At 39.9% G+C, this 24,307-nt stretch overlaps 1 protein-coding gene across 1 annotated transcript in view; it reads right to left on the reverse strand.

Moving 5' to 3' along the window:
* AK5 (adenylate kinase 5) overlaps window positions 1-24,307 on the reverse strand; it is a 107,499-nt gene that overhangs the window by 75,495 nt on the left and 7,697 nt on the right. The window contains exons 3-6 of the mRNA XM_063117965.1: window positions 23,064-23,231; window positions 17,665-17,834; window positions 17,424-17,537; window positions 3,585-3,776 (exon numbers count right to left, since the gene is read on the reverse strand). Coding sequence (XP_062974035.1) covers window positions 3,585-3,776; window positions 17,424-17,537; window positions 17,665-17,834; window positions 23,064-23,231 — 644 coding nt within the window. The remainder of the gene's footprint in view (window positions 1-3,584; window positions 3,777-17,423; window positions 17,538-17,664; window positions 17,835-23,063; window positions 23,232-24,307) is intronic.

The raw sequence follows: 24,307 nt of genomic DNA on the forward strand, positions 1-24,307 counted from the left end.
TTAAGCATCCTGACACTGTGTTGCCCGGGTAACGGAATTGATGGCTTTGAAAAATTGTATTCCACATGCATAGCGCACCAAAACATTAAAACAGTAAAATGTTTTGGAAAGAAATGTAAATAGTGATTTGTGCAAAGCCTATCCAGGTGTGTGTATTTATATGTGTATGCATTTGGGCCAAATATAAATATGTTTTGGGGTCAAGCCAGAAATGATGTGTGACACCCCATCCCACCCAAAAAAACCCCACCCTATAGACACCCCCAGATCAGACTGGACCCACAGTGCTGGGTCCCAACACAATGATTTTCCTAATTAAAATTGCCCCTCAAAGTTGCTATGCTATTTGCCCCATAGGGAAAACATACAGGTACCACTGTGAAACATTTAAGCATTCCCTGCAGAGCAAATAGCAGCTACAAGTGTGGAAGAATTTCAGTTAGGAAAAAAACATGTAGGGTGAAGGATTAAATCCCCTTCCCATAGAACTGTGATGCAAGTCTAGTTTGAACCACCTGCAGGTGCTATCATCATCATCATCATCATCATCATCATCATCATCATCATCATCATCGAGCTCCAGTTTCAGGTCTACTTTTGCCCAGAAGATCATTTTTCTGGCTTAAATCCTTCTACAGCTGTCATGCTGACAGCCTATTTTCCAAATAATATTTCACTGAGCTCAGCTTACTTGCTTGCCCACTACACTTTTAAAATTTCTTTTAAAAATAAAATTGCTATACAATAGCTAGAGCATTAAACTTAAAACCAGTCTGCTTTTACACCTGGGAACAACATTATTATTTCTTTCCTATTCTAGAACGATAGATTTTTTCATTTCTCATGAGAATATTCTAATTAAATGAGTGCCGCATATAGTTGCAATGCTCAGTCTTCTTTGTGATGCTGCAATTGACAAGTATGAAGTAGTACCTTTTCAAGACTTGCTGACTCTTGCTTTTGAGCTCCTGGATGCAGTTGATAATATCTTAATTGTATTGGCAAGCAAATTTGAAGTTTTCAATAGTAGGTAAAGTGTATTATCCTTTCAAGTACAACGCAATAAAACCCACTTGTTTCTTGAATTGCGCATTTCAAATATGAGATTTTGACTACATAGACATAGGGCTCATTTACACCAAGCAGGATATTCCACTATAAAAGTGCTATATAAAAGGCAGGAGCCACACTACTGCTTTATAGTGGTATTGAAGTGCACTGCAGGATCTACACTACAGTTTTAGAGTGGTACTGAAGTGCACTGACAACTGTTGGGGCCCATCACACATCTAAACGAAGCAGGATATAACACTATGAAAGTGGTATGAAAGCGGTATATGGTATGTGTCAATAGGCCCCAATAGTTGTCCGTGCACTTCAATACTACTATAAAGCAGTAGTGTGGCTCCTGCCTTTTATATACCGCTTTCATAGTGGAATATCCTGCCTGGTGTAGATGAGCCCACAGTCAAAAACACCCTTCATATGTGAAGAGTTCATGTTAATATATGAGGATTGAAAGCAAGTACCAATTGTGGGTTCCTAAAGGTTTCTAAAGGTTTCACATGGTGAAATAGACATGGTGGTGATTTTCACTCATGATGGTTCATATCCTTTTCCCCTGAATGAACCTCTAACTAAAGTGCCATAATATGGCTGTTCGGCAACTCTTAGATGATTATTCTCATGGAGCCTACAACTGAACTTCAACAACTTTTCACACTTTCAAGTTCTGTCGATTTTTTATCAGGTTGAATAGCTCCTTTCCATTCTCCCTAACAAAGATTTTTAAGTAAGCCTGAAGCTTGCATAAAATTATTTCATCAAAAGGCAGAAACAATCACCTTTTAAAAATAAATAGGACAACTGTGTTCTGCATTGTACCATTCTTTTGTATCACAAAGAGGAACACAGATGGCACTCCATCTTCAAAGCAGCGTATATCTTAGAAATATGAGCAAGAACTATCTGAACCTGTTTAGTATGCATCACGAGTGATTCAACAGGAGCTTTGTTGGTTTACACTAGCTAAGGATCAATGAATCACTAGCCCTGATATGGAAAGGAAAGTTTTTACAGGCTTTTGAAGGTATTCTTTCCCTAGAGATATCTCCATTTTCAAATAAATGACATTGTTGCCTTGACACAAACTTCATAGTTCAACCTCTTCCTTTAACTTTGAGGAAAGAATCCACATGTGCTGACTGCACATGATTTGCGGTAGATCAAGATAATAAAAAACCCAAATCAATATAAATAATAATCAGTATAACAATAAAAACCATTAAAAATAATCCTTCGATCACAACCTAAATAAACACTACAAAAGTAATCCACAACAATTGGGCCATAACTAATGTCCAAATGCCTGGGAAAATAAGTATGTCTTTCCCTGGTGCTAAAAAGATCGCAGCATCAGTGCCAGATAAGCTTTCTTTGGGAGAGCACTCTATAAACAGGAGACTTGAAAGAAATGAAAATCATGAAGAACAGAACTGAAGAGCTTGTCCAGAGTCTTGAATTGTGTTAGAACTTCCATTCTCCAATATTTTACTAGATAAACTTGCATCAGCCTGGTTATAGCATGCAACAAGCAGAGTACAAAAGCAGCTAAATTTACCTGTGAGGGTGGGGCGTGGGAATCTTTCTGAACAATAAATATGGGGATTACTGTAGAATTAAAAGCACTCTTCTATGCTTGCTTACCCTGCTTCCAGAGTAATCCTGCTTTTAGCCTTTATCATTCTGTTCCAGCCCACACTAAGGGTCAACCTGGATGTTCCATGTAGTTCCATTCCTTTCCCTGAACATTCCATGTAGTTCCATTCTTAAAATGCAAAACAGCCGTGGCTTCAGATTGAGTGGAAGACTACCAGGGATGAGGAGGTTGTTTACACATGATATCCTTTTCTTGGCAGCTATTTGTTGTTTCAAAATTGCCTCCCAGTATCTTTTCCCCCCATAATTCCAGTATCTTCCCCCCCCCCATAATTCTCTGGGACAAATTTTTAATATGCAGTTTTAAAAACTGTTTATAAACAAGGGTGGGCATAGCTCAAGAACTACTGGTAAATATCTGGGTGATTTGCAGTAGATCGGCATGGGTTTCTTACCTCCAACAGTTTAACAATAAAAACAAATGAAAAAGGCTCCTGCACCCCATTAGGCCGATGAAAGGAAAAATGCTTGGAGGGAAACCAGGAATGGATTTGTGGGTAAAAGAACACAGAACTCAGTTCTGGTACTGAAAAAATATATATCTTGGGCTGAGTAGATCCTGCAAACTTGAAATCTGCCCACTCTTGATCTAAAATAGCCAGAGTATTACAAAACCCAGGCTATCTATATATGGGATGAAACATAATTTTATAAATGAATGACAATCTTAAAAGTCTTTGGTTTTGTAATTTTGTTATTTCTAAATGTATCAGAAAAGTGCGTGGTTCCTATAATACTATGTGTCTTTGTTTTATTTATTCAGATTAACGTTAAAAAAGACTTACTTTTGAATATATGTCTATTCTTACATGGAATTCAGCCATACCAATTAGTTTACCAAGCATATATATGGATTGAAAACTTACAGTCATGACCAGCCCCTTTTCCTGGAAATATTTGACCAGTGGAACAGCATTCTGCTTGAAATTTGTTAGGCGTCTTTGTGTAGCTTTGAGATTGTCATCCGGCCTTCCCTGCTGCTCAGCACGCTTCATTAGACGTTCCTTCAGCCGCTGATTTGAGCAGGACAAAAATACCACCAAATCTGGAGTGCAGATCTGTAGAGATGATGATGCAAATATTAAAATTAGTTAATTTATTAAAATTATCTAACAAAGAACTGTGCTTAGATTTCTGAGAGAGCTGGACACAAAGCATTCGTTTTTAAGTACTTGTTGCAAACATTGAAACGCTTAGTATCTGTCATGTGGAAATACGTTGCCTATAACTGTAGCGTTCTCCTTCCATAATTTAAAGTGTGTAAGTGTGACAAATGTGTGGTGGGGGCAGAAAGAAGAATGTTTTTCCTTCCTCTGTCCAAAGCTTGGCAAGAAATACCAGATTTGTCATTTCATCATTCCATTTGAGGGCTTTTTAATAAAAAATTCTGCAGCAGCTGGTAAGGAAATCACAGGAAATTATACTACTTGGTGTTTATGAGTATATGGATGAACATTCAGTATGACCTGAACCCTGGGAAGAGATAGTCAGAAAGACCCCAAAGCTTCGGAACACCCAAGCTTGTCACTCAAGCCAAAAGGAATTCATCACTGTGCTATGAGCATGCTCAGTAATAAAGGATCTTCATAATAATACATAGCAGTTATAAATAACCCTAATTTAACTGAGCTTCCTTTGCCAGAGTGATTGTTGTGTTAAAGTCTCAATACAGATATTTACTTTTCACTGTCTATGATGGGAGTAATTATGTTCTTTAAAAGTATTAATGTGGCAGCTGAATTAAGCTGTCGCAAATTATTTGCCTGATGATTAGAGTGCACATGAAAGAAACAGAATAACCTAGTTAACTACATAATTAAAACACAATGAAAAGAGCCAAACTTTTATTTCGGATTGTTTACTGGGGAGGATGAGTATAGATGATAGACTGTCATCTCCTATGGAGAGCAATATTAATGTTATTAACATTTGGAAAGGAAGTGTTTTAAAATGGGGTGACCTGCATATTAAATGCTGGCAAAAGTTACTTAATATTACAAAAGTGAACACATTCAGAATTTATATGTGCAATTAACTTGAGGGAAGTTTGTATCACATTTACACTGCCACTTTCATAGAATCATAGAATCATAGAATAGAAGAGTTGGAAGGGGCCTACAAGGCCATCAAGTCCAAGCCCCTGCTCAATGCAGGAATCCACCCGAAAGCATCCCTGACAGATGGTTGTCCAGCTTCCTCTTGAATGCCTGTAGCTTGAGAGAGCCCACAACCTCCCTAGGTAACTGATTCCATTGTCGTACTGCTCTAACAGTCAGGAAGTTTTTCCTGATGTCCAGCTGGAATCTGGCTTCCTTTAACTTGAGCCCGTTATTCCATGTCCTGCACTCTGGGAGGATCGAGAAGAGATCCTGGCCCTCCTCTGTGTGACAAGCTTTTAAGTATTCGAAGAGTGCTATCATGTCTCCCTTCAATCTTCTCTTCTCCAGGCTAAACATGCCCAGTTCTCTCAGTCTCTCTTCATAGGGCTTTGTTTCCCGACCCCTTTATCCAATCCTATTCTCCTGTCAACAGCTTGTATATTTTTTTTATAACTTTTATAAATATTTTTTTTATAACTTATATACCTCTAAATATAATAAATATATAACGGTCCTAATATTAGTTTATACAGCTTGGTAGACATATCATTGTATATACTAGAAGAAACTCATGTACCGATCCTTATAGAGCCAAAACAGCACCAAGAGAGAGATCTTAGCAGGTCGAGTAGTGAGGGGAGGAAAAGGCAGTAAACTCTCCTTCTGTGTGCTTCTTTGAGTTAACATAGAATCATAGAATAGTAGAGTTGGAAGGGGCCTAAAAGGCCATCGAGTCCAACCAACATTTTGGATTTGATCCTGATTTGAGGTGTTTCCAGACTGCCTGACTGAGATATCCCTCACCTACCTCTGTCCACTTGGTCACACAGATGTGGCAATAACTTATCTGCAGATCTAATACCGTCTTATTCTGATCGTTAAAGCATGATGGTTTCTCTCATGATAACTTATGTCTAAGGGCGTCATCAGACAAGCATTTGTTACTGGGTACTCACTGATTTTCGCAGGTCTCTCTCACGACATTGTCTGCCTCTTGCGCATCTCCTGCCCTTTCTAAATTTCTTCGCTTGACAAAAGAAGCCCCCGGTAAGTCCATATTATTTTTAAAGATGGAAGTTGCCACTATCTCTTTTTCCCTTCCCCTTTCCTCTCCCTGAGAGAAAAAGGAAGTATCAAGCAACAAAATTGGGGGCGGAGAAACGATAGTAGGCATCCCCCCATTTGATGGAGCTATAGGTGAAACAAACGTTACTGGTAATTACTAGGGGGCTGTCTTTACGATGGTGGGTTGCCACCGCGGTGATCCAAAAGCCCATGCATCGCTGCTGCGGGGTGAGCAGCAGCTAATCTTGACCCTGCAAGGAAAGTGTGGGGTTTCTAGCACCAGTCACATTCCCTGTCCTCTGCCTGGGTGGACGGCGACCAATCAGGGGTCACATCCACCCAGCCATGCCTCTGCTGCAACTCTGGAGTGAGGCTTAGAGGCTGTCTTGACATTGTCTTGCGCATCCTCACCTCGCTCCGGAGAAAAAAGTCAGGGTAAGTCCCTGACTTTCTTTCTCTGCAGCTTCGGTGGAATGCCCCAGGGTGGGTTCATGATTGCTACTCTGTTCTATAATTGCCATCGCAGCACTGCGTACCCATCATGGGGCTTTCTGAACGTTTAGACAGCCCCCAAGAGGCAAAGGGAACCAGTCAAATGCATGGAAATATTATATAATATTTGATGCCCTGTGATAAAAAATGGAAGGACTTTCTGTGCCTGGTTTATTATTGTAAAGCTCCATGAAGTAAGCCTAACATCTGCAATACTAACCCTGCCTGAATTTCTGGAGGAATGTACATTTTGTGAAACAAATAGTTTTGATTTTTAGTCATAGGTTTGGCTTTAAGGAATGCTAGAAGTGCTTAATTCCTTTGGGAAGGCTATTCAAAAGCATTTCAAACTGGGCTCTCTCAAAATAAAGATGACACATGGAGAATATCTAAAACTCTGAATAGGTTGTTACCTTGCCACTTCCTTCATTTAGGAAAGCAACAATAATTCCCCATGGAAGCTAACAAGAATTTGTCAAAGCTCATGATTCATTAAAATCCATTAATGTTTGTTAGGCACTTCCAGAGTATCATCCATTCATTCTCTATTGCACATAAAGTATTCACGAGGAGGTATTAAGAAGAGCTGCTTTAATTTATTTCACTACTCTTTGTAACCTTTTCTTACTTCAAGCATGTCATCTGTTCTCAGTGAGTTGGTGAAATCAATGAGAATTCTTAATAATCTTTGTATAGCAGTGCTAAACCTTACTTTGATATTGCAAACAGAGAAGTCTCTGAGACTATTAGGAAAATAAGCAGCAGGATGTTGCTTCATTGAGTAGCAACCATCAAAAGAGAACATGCTATATATTTCTCTCTCTGTGGTAAGATAAAGAAAAATAGACACTTGGACTTGACATTAAATGGTTAAGGTACATCCATAACTCATATAAAACTGAGTTTTAGTACACACTATAATTACTAGAACTGCTTGATAATGTAACTTAGGGCATGTCTATATGGCTTCTTTACCCCGACCTAAACGCACATTTTCACGCTTCCGGACGCATGACGCATCCGTCCATTCGCCGCAGCGCTGGCTTATAATCAGGATAATGCACATATTCTCAGCTCCGATTTAACACAACTTTTGAGCAATGTTCGAGTGTGCACCGCGTTAAACCTATGTGTCATTGAGGGAGTTAAATCACCTTTCGACTTGTGGGTGTATCTTCCAGGGCAGAACACAGTGATTGGCCGAGTACCCACCTTCCCACCTATCGTGTCCTCCTCTGCCTCCTTAGTCCCTTTGCGCCCTTTCAGTTTGAATTGTATGATTCTGCGGAGCCCTGCAGATAGAACTTAGATTGAATTTGAAAACAAACAGGGGGAAATGTATAGCCAGAGGCAGGAGACGTATTGTTTTCAATGCTCTGCTTCCCCCCCCCCCTTCGTATCCTGCTCTGCTGTGTCATTCCTTTCCCCCGCTTGTTCCTTTCCTCTGCTCGTTCCTTTCCCCTGCTCATTCTTCTCTTCCGTTCCTCCAGAGCTCTACAGGTAGGAGTTAGAGCGTTCCTCGGCAATAATCCGGGTGTGTGAGTGTGTGCGTGCGTGCAAATGCGTGCAGTAATAACTACAATATGAAAAAAAATTCAGGACATAAATCCCTGTTATTCCTGAAGTGTGACGCTCTTGGACTAATTCGAATCAATGAAAATTCAGGATAATATTCAATGTGGAGCAATCCTTTTGTCGTATAGATGAGGGCTTAGTGAATTGCTTCATGTATAACATCTTAGCCTAATAAACTATGTTTCCCCCAACTTTTCCAGGCTGAGTGAGCGCAGCCCAGCTCTTCCGCCTGTCTGTCCTTGCTTAGGAGCTGCTCCAGGGGTGTTCCCGGCAGAGGGCGGGAACACCCCGCCCTGATTGGTCACACTCCAATCAGTGTGACCTGATTGGTCACACTCCACCAGGGCAGAGGGCTGGCAGTAAGCCGAATAGCTGGCAGAATGCCCTGTGCTGCCTTACTCAGAATATGTATTTTCCCATTGTAATCATCCAGATCTGTTTCTCATCCTTTTTTCAGCTCTGTGCCTGCTAATCCTTGACTGCCAAATTGTAAAGCTAGTTTTAAACACTAATGTGTTACTTAGACTTGGAAATTCTTCACCTAAGCCGCTACCACCGCCTCCTGTTCCTCCTTGCCCTACATTGCTGGGGAGGGGGCGCAGTAGGGGGTGGATGACCACCATAAACCCTGTGCTCGGCATGGCAATTATCTGGACCAACCCCACAGGAACGAAATTGCGGGGTTTGGGGGGAACATGGCGCCAACTCAGCGCCATGAAGATAGCCCCAAATCCGCCCTCATAGCTTTTTCTTACAAAAGATGTGGGATACAGTCATGAATCTCCACTGCAGTCTAGTCTGGTCCTAAAAATCAGGGCAAGAGGCTGTAGTTCACTGATAGAGTACATCCATTGCATGCAAATTATCCCATATTAAATCCCTGGCATTTCCTGGTAGGGCTAGGAAAGATTTCTGCCTGAAATCCAAGAAAGCCACTGCCAATCATTGCAGATAATACTGAGCAAGACAGATCAATTATCTGATTTGGTATTAGGTAGCTTCATATGTTCCTAATCACTATATCAAACATATTAGCTTTCTGATATATGACAGAGCCATTTCACAAGTGACTTGACATTTATTTGTATGAAATGCACTGACAATGTGTAAGCCAAATGATTTTTTTCCTAGCTGCCCTGAAGAGTGTTTATGAATCTATCACTCACAGCACAGGATTAATCCAAAGTGAGTAACACATTCTAGGCCAAATTAAAAATGCTGGTATTAGCTTTCAGAGCCCTTAATAGCGTGGGGCCGGGTTTTCTGAAGGACCGTCTCCTCCCATATATATTTGCCTGGACCCTGAGGTCATCTTCAGCCGTCATTCTCCGGGAGCCCCTGCCAAAAGAAGTGAGGCAGGTGGCTACCAAGAAAGGGGCATTTTCTGCTATGGCTTCCTGGTTGTGGAATGAGCTTCCTAGAGAGGTTAGCCTGGCGCCAACATTACGCTTGTTCCAGCACCTGGTGAAGACCTTTTTATTTTCCCAGGCATTTTTAGCATTTTAGCATTCCAGTCTTTCAGCCCTGCTGTTTTAAATCTGCTGTTGCATTTTAAATCTCTGCACTGCTGCTATGTTTTTAAACTGCTTGCACTTTTATACTGTAGTTTTAAGCTACTATATTTTATATTATATTTTATGTTGACTTTTTCTTTTTAATTTTTGTAAACCACCCAGAGAGCTTCGGCTATTGGACAGTATAGAAATATTACAAACAAATAATAATAAATAATACTATTTATAATAAATAATAATAAGAATGGTATTCACTTGGCTCTTGGGCCTGATGAAGTAACTAGCCCTTTCTGCATTACATCTCCACCATCCTTTAGCCAAATATATGTATCACCTTTTTTAAAAAAAAACTCACAGTAGCTACTGCTTTCTTATATTGGTAAATCAAAAACAAACACAATCAATGCCTTTCTGACCCTCTTCTCCTGCGAGACCAGCCCTAGCCAAGACTGATATTTTGGGTTATGTGGAAAGCATCCATCAGTCCCAGAATCAATTTACTGGATAATGGAATAAACAACAATCTGTAACTGGTCTTTCTTTCAGTGCTAGGAGGGAACAATCAGCAAACCAGTCTGTTCAGCATGACCTACAGTCCTACGATTCCTAATCTATAATTTGTGCATCTCAGAACCAGGCTGCTTTTCAAGTGACCATAATCATTAGAGAAAAATCTGTACAGGAGGGACTTAGTGATAATTAAATAGCAGGTGAGCTCCTTGAATCTATATTTAGAGGCTGCTAACCAGAGTAGAAGTTCATGCATGCATTTTGTATTCAGCCCCACAATATACCTGCCAACTTAGGAGAACACTTCTTGCATCTGATGGATTCTATTCCACAAAAGCCTATGCCATAATAAATCTGTTGGCCTTTAAGATATTACAAGTCTCTGTATGGAATTTGAACTAGGGATTTGCTTGTTTTTTATTATGTATTAATTTATTTATTGTTGTTGTGAGGTGTCCTGGGAATAATTATATTTAAGGAAGGCATATAAATAAATAGATCAAAAAATAGCACAAATGTTCAAAACATTTAAAGCAGCAGATAAAACTATCAGCACTAAATGCCATTCCAATTAACCATTAAAATCCTCCAGACCTAAAAGGACTCCAGGTTGAGCAATCATGCTGTTTATTTGGCAGGATATTTCTTACTTTTCACAGGACCATATACTAGAAAAGTGGCCATTGGTTGCCTACTCTAACCCACAACTGCAGCCCCCCCCCCCGCGAGCATCCCAGCCCCCAAAAGTAGGTTTTCTGCAGAAAAGACCTAGCAAAGAATTAGCTCCAAGATTAGGCCAAACTTGTATATTTCATTGAAGTTAAGAAATGGTCCTTATTTTAGTCACCACAACTGCAACAGCTCTTTAAAAATGAAGTAGCTAATCTTGGTAGCTTCAGATTTACACAACAACAAAAATACATAACAGAAAACATCCTCTATAGATTGTCCTAAAGGAGGAACTATAATTACAGTTAGGCTGTACCTTAAGCACATCTGACTCTAATTTATATCCCCGCTCCGCATGTAACAATGACATTAATGGAGTTGCTGCAAAAATTAGAATCTGTTTTCTATTCACACAGAACAGGTTAACATTTACTATATCACTGAATCACTTTTCTCCCTGCTTTTTTTTTTTTTTTTAAAAAAAACCCTTAGTCACTGTTTAGTTGGTTTGTGATTTTTTAAATAAACTTCATGTCTTCAGTGTTTCAAATTGGTGACATTTTCCTTCAGAGCACCAAATATATTTCAAAGCATGAAAACTCAATGCAACAGAATAAGCAACTATAGTGTTGTGTTTCTTAAAAAATCTCCTGCCTTCTTAGGAGACAAAAAACGAGGCCTGCTAATTAATCCACAAAGCTTTATTTAAACAATAAATATCTCTTCCCACCTGAAGACAGTCTAATCTCTTGGAAACTTCTCCCCAGGCAAAACTACGCAAACTAAGCAAGACAATTGTCGTTTCAAGGAGAACAGAAAGCCTTTTCCCGAAACGCATTAACTTCAGAGAGGCTAGGTCTGAGGCAGTCGTGATGTGAGCTGGGCCGACTTTCTCTCGCCTTCTTTCCACTCCGTGCATTTTAGCCTGCAGCGCACCCTAGGATCAGCTAGCCTGTCGCCCTCTCCTTCGGAAGAATGTTGGCTTCTCACTGCCTCTGTATGATTTGTCCTTGACGAGATAAGCTCTGGAGAGAGATCACGACCAGCTGGAGAAGAAAGCATGAGAGCTCTCTCCCCCACTGGTACAGGCTGGCTTGTATCTGGTGCTGACTCCTCTACTTCAGAGTCTGATTCTGATTGATTACCTGAAACACCTTCTTCCAAAACAGGGAGAGCAAGGCTAGACATAGGGTGACCAGATGACCTGGAAAACCCTGAAGACCTCCGGAAACACAGGGATCTCTGGGGCAACCGGGACTGGGCCCCAATTTACCGGGGAAAAGGCCTGGAAGATGTGTTCCCGGACTTCAGGGAACATGTCCTTCAGCCTCCACCCCCAGTGCTGATCTAGCCTTTTCCTGGGCTGGCATGATTGCACCGGCCCAGGGGAAAGGCCTGCATTGGCCCTGGGGAGGCTGGAAGCATGATTTACAGCCGCGATTTTGTGCAAAACACCATTTTTGTAAATGTTTCCAGCTGTAAATTTGTGCAAATCAGCATTTTCAAAAAATAAAAATAAAAATGGGAAAACATGAGTTTTCTTAACTCAGCATGCACCAAGTTGAACCAGCTCAGGACTCCATGAGACGGCAAAAATGTGTCGAATTACACCCCCAAAAAGGATTCATCCAACAGTCCTACTATTGAGTAATCTGGATCTGTTTTATACTAAAGCTAAAACCTTGCCTCAACAGATTATCTCATGTAGGGCAACTCAGCTCATTCCCATTCATGTGGACCTACACCCTAATCTACTAAGTCTTCCCCATTCAACAAACAAAACAACTCTGCATACACTGCAGAACACAAACTTATACCTCCCATCTCTTATTGAAGTGAATCAGGAAAGTTGCTGGTACAGGAACTCCATGGGGTATGATCCAGACTTTGTCATACTTAAAGTAAACCCATTGAAATTAATAGGATTTAAGTTAGATATGATTATCATTAAGTCCCATGGATTCTAATGGGCTGACCTTAAGTATGACTAAGTCTGGATCCAACCTGATATGTTCATTGAAGTGAGGAGGTAATCAAAATGAACTGTTCATAAACCACCACACCTTTCTTCAGAGTCCTGAACTATGAGACTGGAGTCTTGCTTCAGCTACTGGTTTTGTCAATATTTTCTATTAAATGCTGCCTACACCAGTTGCTGATTAGAAAATCGGATAACAAAGTTTTTGATCGTTTCCCTTCATTAGCTCTAAAGTCTATCATTTTACAAAGTAGCATTGCTACTATCCGGTTCAAATGGTTCTCTCCTTTAGACTCATTTATTAAAGTTCGCTATAGCTGCCTGTAAATATATTAACCACCTTATGATAAAGAGAGGCTCACAAAGGATGAATATACACAGAAATGAGTGAAACTGGAGCAACAAAAATTAAACTAAAAATAGAATAAAGTTATAGTTAGCCTATCCACTTGAGATCACTGGCTTACAGGTGGCAATGGAAAGGACAGTATTTAACATGTTAGTCTTGCAGGTGATTCTCTGGCTTTCAGCTTGGATTACTCTTTTTCAGCATTTTCCAACATGTGTCTGGAATTTTAAAAGCTTCCTATTTTCTACCTTTCAGAAACGTGTTATGCCCGGAGAAAAGGTGTTTGCTTACCTAAAGACTTTGAAGGAATAACAAATTAAAATTCAGTCTTCTTTCAAAAATTAGAAAGTGAGCTAATCAGAAGTGTCACAAGAATTCAAACACTTTATTTAATTAACTCTATGGCTAAGGTCTTCTGTAGATGTTACAGCAGCACTATGGGAGTGAGTTATCCTATGATATTATAGTGGGCCATGGTGTTTCTAGGGTGGGGCTAATTACATAGGGCATTCCCACACAATTGCTGCCTGACTAGAATCCACAAACACAAGACGAGCCCCATCTGACAAGCATTGCAGTCCCAGTGACAAAGCATTGAGGTAAACAGTTACGCAGACAGATGAGTTAAGCACCTGTGCAAGTTAAGCAACAGAGCAAAGAAGTCAGGGCCATCAAATCTGCATTTTGACCTTGAGTCAAAGGTAGATGACCTGGAGTAGCTGAGAAAATCAATGTTGTAGTTGAAGCCTTCAGGGACATCATAGTGGCATCCCAATCTCAGGATGATGGCTTTTCTGTTGTTCATGGAGAATGAGGGTCTTAATCAGATCACTCCAGGGAAGAGGGAAATAACCCCCTTAGAAAAGGAACATTTATTGGGGGATGAACTGATATCATCTCCAAGGGTGGGAGGGGGTGCTAGTAGTAAGTTATCTGATCATTAACAACTCAGATAGATGGGTTTGTAATGGACACGTAGACTGCCTGGTGACTTGCCTGCTTTTAAAAAATATTGCAGATGTCACATTTCATCTAGAGAGCCTGGTAGATAGCGTTGGGAAGGAGTATGTGGTTATGGTGTACTTTGGCACCAATGGCATCAGGAAATGTAGTAGTGTGGTCCTGGAAGTAAAATTTAGATTGCTAGGTAGGAAGTTAAAAACTAGGACTTCCAAGGTAGCTTTCTCAGAAATGCTACCTGTTCTACATCTAGGACCAGCTAAACAGGCAGAGCTGAGGGTTGTCAATGCATGGATGAGACAATGGCATCTGAAAGAGAGGTTTGGATTTGCTATGTACTGGGGAAAATTTGAGGTTAGGGTTAGGCATTTCGTTAACCAAGTGGAACACGCTCCACTTGACCCATACTCAAACTCATAATCATGAACGATAGCTAAACCCACAAACTTTCATTAAAAGAATAGGAAGAAAATCTACCATTTTCAAAAATCCCTATGATTTTAACTATGGCAAGGCAGTTAAGGGCATTCATGTATAGGTCAGCCTTCCCCAATTTGGTGTCCACCATCAGCTCCAACCAACATCGCTAATGCAGGAATGCTTGGAGGTGTTGTTCAACACATCTAGGGGTCACCAGGTTGGGGAAGGCTGGTATAACTTATCAACCTTACACCGTTATGAGTCTCTGCTCCTTGATTTTCAGCAGCATTCCACATCAAGTGAGTATTAAGGGTCAAATTACATATTAATTGTGTATTGTGTAGCTTAGCTGTCTTATCATTTACTTTAGACTAACTGTGTGCACCTCCAATTTGGAGCAGAAACAACAGGACCAGAAGAGGTGAAGATTAAACCTCCCCCACATCCAGCAACCCATTTGCTTCTCAAAATTTTGCCCTCCCATGAGGAAATTAAAAGAAAAAGAAGAAAAGCCTCCACTGACTCGAATGGATATTTTTCTTCTTCTTTTAATCCCCGTGTGTGAGGAACGGGGATTTCGTTAAGCAAACATGGGGCGGGGGGAGGTTTGGACTCAAACTGCACGCAGTTACTCTAAAGTAAAGAAAAATATATGGGTCAGCTATATGCTGTGTAATTAACATAATGTGGAATTTAACACAAAGACAATGAAGGGAGAGGAAGAAAGGAAGCAGAAAAGGAAGCTTGCTCACCAGCCTTCCCATGTCCCAATAACAAGACGGCTGTGTTAATAACCTCATGACACGCACTGCTGTGGAGGTCCTAGGTCTAATCTACTTGTATATATATACCTATGATAATTCTGGGAGACAATGTGTTAAACAAAAAGGGGAGGGGAGGAGGAGGCTTCATTGACATTTAAAGTGCTTCAACTTCAAAAAGCCAAGCCTTGTTAGAGAAGAAAATCGAAATGTCTCATTAGACTACTAGCTCTCACACATTTTCATTGAAAATGAAATCACAGTACAACATCAGCTATTAAGCAATCCCTCGAGTTGGGCTGTCACCACACATTCAAGAACCTTGCCTAAAAATTGATTGGCATTTAGTTGTATAAAATGGCAAAGTCTAAGGGAGGGTTTCTTAAGCAAAGGTTTTACTACCACTCATTCCCTCAAGCTCATCAGCATTATTACACTTTCCCAAAAGGAAATATTTACTATTTTCTCTATCCATTTATACAGCTTAATCAGCCAGAATGGGCAAAGGTCAACCACACAAGCGGTTGGTCTCATACCTCCAAGAATTCTATCAACATCTTCAGGATTCACAAATGGAAAAATACCCATAACAACCTGACAAGCATCAAAGGCGCATCATAACAAACTTTAATCAATTTGGAATCCAAGTCAGATGTGCTTTGCACGTTTGTCACAGTGGACCCCCAAACGACACCCCCCACAAACTACACTCCAAGGGCCAAGGTGTAAACGTTCCTTCATCACTAGGAACATCTCTGCTATTTGATTCTGCATGGATTCGCTAGCTGAAGAGAAATAACATTTCCACCATCACAGCCATGCACTAGGTCCTAAAACTGGCTCTAATCCATGTTCCATAGGACTCGCCATGGGTTTTCCTTGCACTGTTTCTGCAGCCATCATTTTTGCTGTCAGCTCCCCTGAAAACCAGGGAGCCAATTTGGCTCTAACAAGTGGAAAAGGGTGCTCTGGAGCGATTGCATCCGCTGCCCTGCTATTTCCTCATTCCTGAGGACAAGCTTTGATAGAACCCCAATCATTGCACTGTTGAAATTTAACTTCTGTTTGCAGCTTTAACAAAATGTAACATTTTAAACAATATTTTCTCAGAAGATGAAATAATTTCCAATGACATGAATTTAATTGTTTGACTTACTTCAAAATAAATTAATGAAATTCTCATTCTACTACAGCACTGTACTTCTTTACACGTACTTCAAAGGTAGCCTCCACTCAGGAATAAGCAATTTCAGAATTGCATCCTGAATGAGCTCACAGTAGGGACATACTCTAAGGCCGTAGCTAGGCCGAAGGCTTATCCCAGGATTGTCCTGGGGTCAAACCTGTTCATCTAAGTGCCACACAGGGTATCCAGCGCTCAGGCAGGGACGAACCCGGGATGATCCTGGGATAAACCTTAGGTCTAGCTACGGCCTAAGACTCAGTTCAACAAAGTTACTATTTTCCCTGTACAAGCAGTTTTCAAGCTGACCGACAGCCAAAATGCCATGCAATCTAAATCACTATCAAGAATTATTTATAGTGCAATCCTATACATTTCTTCTCAGAAGTAAGTTCTATTGAGTTAATGGGACTTATTCCTAGGAAGGTGTGTATAGAATTGTACCCTTAAGGTGTTAAGGAATCATTGTCTAATATGATTCCTTATCACATTAAGGATGCAAGTCTATATACATACTTTAAATCAGTGCTTCAAATCACTACACTTTCTTGTTATATTTTTATTATGCTTGGGAGGAAAAGAGCCTTGTGATATTTTTAAAAAATTCTGTACTGATTCAATAAAAGGTATGCTGTTACCTAACGTGCAAATTAGAAAAGACTGTTTCAATGCTGTATTCTAGTTTAAGCAGCCTGCAATAATCTTTAATTGGGAAAAAATATGCTGCTGAAATTGTGCTCTTCCTAATGAGTACTGAAAACAAGCTATTAAGGAATAACCTTTTCCCTTTGCTTTTAAAATCATCAATGTATAAAAATACAATTTGTTAAATTGAATCTTTCCATTCCCTTTGGAATAATTAAATTGCATATACAAGGAAATACTATTGTTGTTAGGTATATGACAAAATTCTGACTGTTTTTGAAAGCATGGAGTCATTATATTCCTAAAATGTATGTCAAGAAAATGACCTTTTACCAGCCTATAATGAGGTGTTTACAAAGAATTAGGGACAATGCCCATTGATCAGAAAACAACTTTTTAATTTCTAGAATTGTGTTTCTTAACATTAAGAGCATAACAGCTTCAAGATAACTAAGGATTTTAAAGAAAAATAACAAATATCTTACTTGGTCTTCAAAGGAAAGAGCCTGGGCAACATCTCTTGGAAATCCATCAATAACAATGCCTTCTTCATCGGGGATCTGCATTAATCTCTGTTTTATCTCAGTAATGGTTGTTTCCTTGTACAGGTTTTTTTTAAAAAGGAAGATGGTTGATTATTATTATTTCATTTTAGTTATGCATAATAATAAAAATCTTGCTGACCCCACCGCCACCCCTACAAATCATTTCCCAATATGGTTTTACCTGTGGGGCTAGTTCCCCAGTAGTAATTATCTTAGCAATCAGACTCCACTTTCGATTACTACTTGTGTTGTGGATCTTCTTTCTTAACAATTCACCAACAGAGATGTACTCAAATCCATAGCGTTCTGCTATTTTCAAACTCTGGGTTCCCTTTCCACTTCCTGGGCCACCTATTGTTAAAGATAAGGAAAAACGAAGACCTTAAGTTTTCTCAGATTCCTCACTACTTACCATTTAGTGCCAAAATTTCCTACCCAAGTAAGAAATGTAACATTCTTCAAATTGCTAATAGCCTGATTCTATGCTCTAGTGCAGTGGTTCCCAAACTTTTTCAGGTAACTGCCCCCTTGGTTCCACAAACTCACACCCAGTGCCCCCAACCCTACCCTATAAAAATCATTATTCAGAATAGCGGTTTTCAATGAACCACTAAGGAAGATAATAACAATAAAATTCAAAACAGTAATAATTAATTGAATATTTATTCAAAATCCAATTACATTTTTTTAGTTTATTCAATTAAACATAATTGATGAACTTGATCCAGTGATATCTTTTCAAAGTCTGATAGTCACTTAGCAAGAATATTAGATATCACATTTAGTAACTAGGGTAGAGTACCTCACTATTCTGTAAATTCTTAATACGATGGATGGGCTTGATGAAGTGATACCAGTTTCCCAATGTCTGGTTTAAAGTTACTTAACATGAGTCTTAAATCACCACGTTTAGTAATCTGGAGTTGATTTCTCTGCTTGGAGAGAAGTAGGTAGACCACACTAAAACCACATTCCACCAAATATAATGTTGGAAATGCAACCAGGAGCTTCTGAACCACTCTCCATAGTGCAGGATAGCGATCAGATATTTCCTTCTGTAACCAAAACTCCTGGTACAGAAAAGACCACCTCAAGCGCCCCCCTATGCAAGACCTCCGCCCCCAAGGGGGCGGTACCACCCACTTTGGGAACTACTGCTCTAGTGCATCACTGAGTGCAAAAAAATAGGATATGATGATCTGAAACCAGGCAAAAACAAAACAAACCCCCCCAAAAAACCTGAGGGGAGGCCTCTTGTGGCAGAAAATAAGGACTTGCTACAGCACTTTCCCAGCTACTTTGGTAGTTTTTCTTGTACATTCTGTAGTTTGAAAGTGAGTGTAGTCCCCTCTCTAAACCCCTTGTCAGCTCTCCTATAGCAGCTATAACTGGCATAACTTTTCACTCCACCCAATAGTATGGAGCTTTGCTGTGGAACTCTAGAAAGTGACCCAAAAGCATTGCAGTCCATCTAATGGTAAAGTCAAGTATAGAAGATTGTAGGGCAAGCCAAGCTAAGCCTGGGTTGAGACTCTGCATTACTGAAATGCCAAACCAATGTGCTGCATACATAAAGCGAAGGCATGGCACAGACAACTGATTCTATAAAAGTGTTGCCAAGTGTTCTAGGTCTACTTCTTCCTCCACTGTTCTGTCCACAATGATCCAGCTCAGTTTGCATTGGTGTGTTTCATTAGCATTATTCTTGATTTCAAACTAACATATAGCAAATAAAACTTGAGTTACATGCTGCACTTTGTCTATGACGAACTATCATTCCAGCTAGCCAAATGAATAGCAATAAATTATATATAATAACAAGCATTTGTGTTGGAATGCTTTACTGCAGATTAGTTAAAATGGTTTTTCATTCTGGTGAATGCACTCTAACACAATACAGCCCTCCCGCCTCCCTCCATCTAAATTTAACATAAAGTACTGGAGAAAGATTTTAACCATAAATTAACACAAGCAAAAATGTCACTGAATAAATTATTTGTTTTAATAAAATATACATGGGTATCTTTCTCCACTTTGAATTTATATTCTGCTCAGGGAAAGTTAAGAGAGGAATGTCAACATTTTGCTCCCTCAAACTTCTGAGCAAGATAGAAAAATCTTTCAGATTAGTTAAAATGGTTTTCATTAGCCTTCTTTGTGCAAAGATGGGCAAATGGGCTTCCTTTTTCCAACTGAATGTAGAGAAAGGGAAGATTTAACACTAGAAGAACTGTGTGACGAGAGGCAGACCTACTCCCACCCCTGTTTGAATTTGAGGAGGAACTGTGTTCTCTCCTCAAGGGGTTTTGTGGTGAAATGCTATGTAGGTAATGGTTTGTTTGTGTTCTATAATGTTTAAATACTTTGCGTGTATCTGAGTAGACATGAGGCCTAGCTTTGTAACTGTGTATGGAGTCTTCAACAGTTGTGGTTGCCTTGGTTATGGTACCTGATGAGGAGAGGCTTTAGGCTGCTTAAAATGATTAGGAGGAGAAGTTACCTTTCGGGTGGGTCAACAAAGATGACTGGCAATTGAGAGTTCCATGAGGAACATGATCGGTCAGGAATTTTTAAAGAAAAGATCATGGAGGAGTCCGTTAAAGTTGGATAGGGATAGTTGGAAGGTGGATGACAGAGAGTTGGGGTTACTGGTAGTTAGCTGAAGGAAGCTGTGCTCAGAACTGGAAAAAGGGAAAGCAGGAAGCTGGGCTGGGCTGGGCTGATACTTCAAGCAGGCCGCAAAGCCCAGCACCAAGGGAATTCAGTCAAAAGTCTGACCAGCAAGTGAGCCCTAATAAAGTGTTGTTGTCCCTAAAGCCAGAGGCCACAGAGGGGCTGAAAGCAGAGGAAGACTGTTGTACAACTTCCATTCCTGGGTTAGATCTACACTACTGCTTTATAGCAGTATTGAAGTGCACTGATAACTGTTGGGGCACATTACACATTCCATATACCGCTTTCATAGGGCTCCATCAGACCTTTTTTTATCCAGTTTTCATCTGGGGTTATCCCTTCTTTCCTTAGCGAATGGAGCGCTGGGCACTTTCACGTCTGTGCATTCTTGTGCTCTTTCAGCTCATGTATCTTTTCACCTGGAGCACTACTATGCTGGTGAAATCTCCTGCCCTGCCCCTTGGGAAAGGTTTACAGGGGAGGAGGAGCGAAGGTTTGTTTTGCTCCTTTCAAAGCGTGGGCAGATTAACAATAATTTTAACTAATTTCTTTTGTAACGGTGTTGAGGTCCCCTCTTTTGCTCCAAAGTAACAAACATTCTTACATCTGCATAAGTTTTAAAGACAAAGAGATCAAAATTGGAACAATGATAGCTCTTAAGGAGGGCTCTAGCCACCCCAAGTTTGAATCTGATCAGTTCAACCCTCGATTTTAAGGAATTTTAAAAATAGAATTTACAAAAATGCTTACATCTGTGTAAATTTTAAAGATAAAGAGATCAAAATTGGCACATTAATAGCTCTTAAGTAGGGCTTTCAGCATGCCAAGATTGAATGAGATTGGTCCATCCCTTGATTTTTTAGATTTTTTTAAAAAAATCCCCCTTAAATGCTTTTCCTGGAAGTTCACAAGTGTGATGGATAGCTTTTCCTTTCCTTTGAACATGCAAAGCTGTGCATCTCCAAGTTTATAAAATAGAGATCTACTCAAAGCTACGCGTGCATGGGATTTTAGTATGACTTAGATGTAAATGCAGTTGAAATCAAGGGAACCAGCAGATCTCTATTTTATAAACTTGAAGATACAGTTTTGCATGATCAAAGGAAAGGAAAAGCGATCCAACGCACTTGTGAACTTCCAGGAAAAGAATTTAAGCAGGATTTTTTTAAAAAAAAATCCTAAAAAATCAAGGGATGGGCAGATCTCATTCAAACTTGACATGCTGAAAACTCTATTTTGATCTCTATCTTTAAAAATGAGGGAGCTACAGGCAAGGAGGGTGCATTTTCCACATTTCTTTTAAGATGAAAATGTACCCCTGGTCATGCCAACTCAGGAGTAAGGACATAGAGTTAAATGGGACCTCTCTCCCTCCCCCTTCACGGTTGAGTGGAGAATTGCACCACCTTCCTCTTTTGTTAGCGCGACCGCCCTTAGACACACATACAAAGAATAGGATGGTCGACAGAACACAAACACAGAAATACACGAGAGGGAGGAGAGCATTTATTTTGCAGGGAGGGAAAATAATCCAGACTTTCCCCGCTCCAAAAAGAAATGAAACATGGAGGGGAAGAGGTGAAATGTGTGCAGGATGTGGACAACGTCATGTGGGTTTTGGGCTGCAAAACTGCATTCCAGGCATGGGGAGTATGTGTTAAATCACTGGTGTGATAGAGCCCATAGTGTTATTTCCTGCTTTTTATTCCACATTATCCAAAATGTTGCAACAAATGTCATTGTGTGAACTATGAGGTATGAACGTGCAAGAGCGATATAGCATTACCATGATGAGATTGTAATTAGTTGACACAAAATGTAGATCTGGCCCTAGTTGTGAGCGATTGATTGGGGTGGAGATTAGGCAAACTGGATATGGGAGGAAAGCTACTGAGGGCTTATTAACAGGGAAGATTATCTTATTAAGTACGGTAACCAAGGATATTTAATTTAAGAATATTTAAGCATTCCCATCCTATAATTTGAACAATATTATATTCTTTTATGTATAAAATATCCCTTAATAAACTGCTTAGTTGAATAGCTCATACTCTTTCTAGTGTTGATGCCCATCTCATGCCTAAGCTTCTTATACCAAGATACTGGTATAAGTATTCCAAGAGACATGGTGACAGCAGAAGAGAGCTAATTTGTTTAACTCCTGAATTATAGTGCTGAGAGTTCTGTAGGACCTGAAATATAAAAAAACTAAACATGTTTAAACCACAGAGGGAAGTGGTTGCCCCAGAGGTGGGACAGTTATTTCCATAAGCAGTGAGCAAATTCCCTATATATGTGGGGACTAATGCTCAAGGGCTTTCAAAACTGAATATTTTCCCTACTCCACACAAGTGAAGTGAAATGCTCCGTATGGACCACTCACTTGTACGGAGCATCAAAAAGAGGGTTGCAACTGGGAAACTCGGGGAATGCAACAGTCCACAGATATCAGATCAGATCCTATTTCAAGGGCATACATTATGAGAGGTGATAGTTCCCCTCTCCACGTTAGAGGTTCCCTGATTAGTTCAGATAGCTTAGAAAAACTATTACCAGTCCCACCTATTGTACTGGGCAGTCCTGTGCTCAAATATACATTTCAAGTTTTAGGCAAGTTGCTGAAGGTAATTTTTTCAAATAATTAATCATTGTAAGTGCATTAATTTGTCATTTATCTTCATTTATTTATTTATTTATTTATTACATTTCTATACCGCCCAATAGCCGGAGCTCTCTCTCTGGGAGGTTCATTTGGTATCTTCATTTGATATCTTCCAAAATAATATGCATATTGGTACCCATTTTAAGCAGTTAATCCATCAGCTGTATGGTTAAAAGCCACAGTTAATTCAATGAAATTAATTTGGTAAAAAAATATCTATGACTACCCCTTGCTTTGTCTCCTACCTATAACAAGGATGATTTTAGGCCGCGGTCTTGCAGGATCAAATACATCGTATTCCTCAATAAGTTCAGCTGTTTCTGAGAGGTCCGTGTCACTTTCTATGGAGAACTGGTGGATTGGAGGGAGTCGATCATACCGCCGATAAGGAAAGTTGGGATTGTCTGGCATCACTACAACACAGTAAGAAAAGAAGTATCAGAACAGAACAAGAATTCTTTTTACATTTATCAGTAACGAAGATCAGGAATATTTTACTGAATAAAAAATATAGAACTGTTGGCATTCTGACTGCTTGATATTTAAAACAGGGTTTTGCTTTGAATTAAATAATCAATTAACATTTTCAACCAATATGTATTAGAATGCAGTAAGGAATTTTGTGGTGGAAGTAGTGGTGAAGCCACTGGCTGGTCTAATATCACACTACAGGTCATTCATGCTGTTGGTGTCCCTTTAAGAACCATTTATGTTTCCTATAAACCAGTTCAGCCAGTCCCTAGTCAACTGGCTTAGAGCAGGCTTTGAATAAAGCCAGTTTAATTTAAAAACTGCCTCTAGATTAAGTGAAGCTGAACAATGTTATGTGAAGCTACAGTTGGCTGACATGTCCAGATCCTTGGGAAAACAACAAGGCTCAGAGAAGTAAATTTTATTTATTTTATTTTATTTATTACATTTTTATACCGCCCAATAGCTGAAGCTCTCTGGGCGGTTCACAAAAATTAAAACCATGAAGAACATAATAAAACAACCAACAATCTAAAAACACAAATACAAAATACAAGATAAAAAGCACAACCAAAATACAGTATAAAAACCACAACGCCCGCTCCAGGTTGGGATGGGGCTTGGATGGGATGAGTGGGCTCATATCCTTTTCGCTCCCAATCCACACATTTGCTTAGAGGAGAGACATGAACAGACAATGACAACGAGGAAAGGAGTGATAGGGATAGAGGGGGCCAAAGTTTGGCAGTGGACTCCTTGCCGGGAGGTGTGCCTCTAGGCATAGAAAGTGAAGTCCTCATGAATGAAAGGAAGAGGAGAAAGCCAGAATGGCACGTTTGACAGGAGAAGGAAACCTGGGAAGCAGAATTTATTATTCATTTATTTTATTTATTTATTTATATACCGCCCCATAGCCGAAGCTCTCTGGGAATGAAGAGCTCCGTATGGCCAGAAGCTGCAGAGATGAGGCATCACACTTCTAGTATAGAGGTGGGCAATTTCAGGGAGTCCAGGAGCT

The sequence above is a fragment of the Elgaria multicarinata genome, chromosome 1, assembly GCF_023053635.1.
Source record: "Elgaria multicarinata webbii isolate HBS135686 ecotype San Diego chromosome 1, rElgMul1.1.pri, whole genome shotgun sequence".
NCBI classification, from domain to species: Eukaryota; Metazoa; Chordata; class Lepidosauria; order Squamata; family Anguidae; genus Elgaria; species Elgaria multicarinata.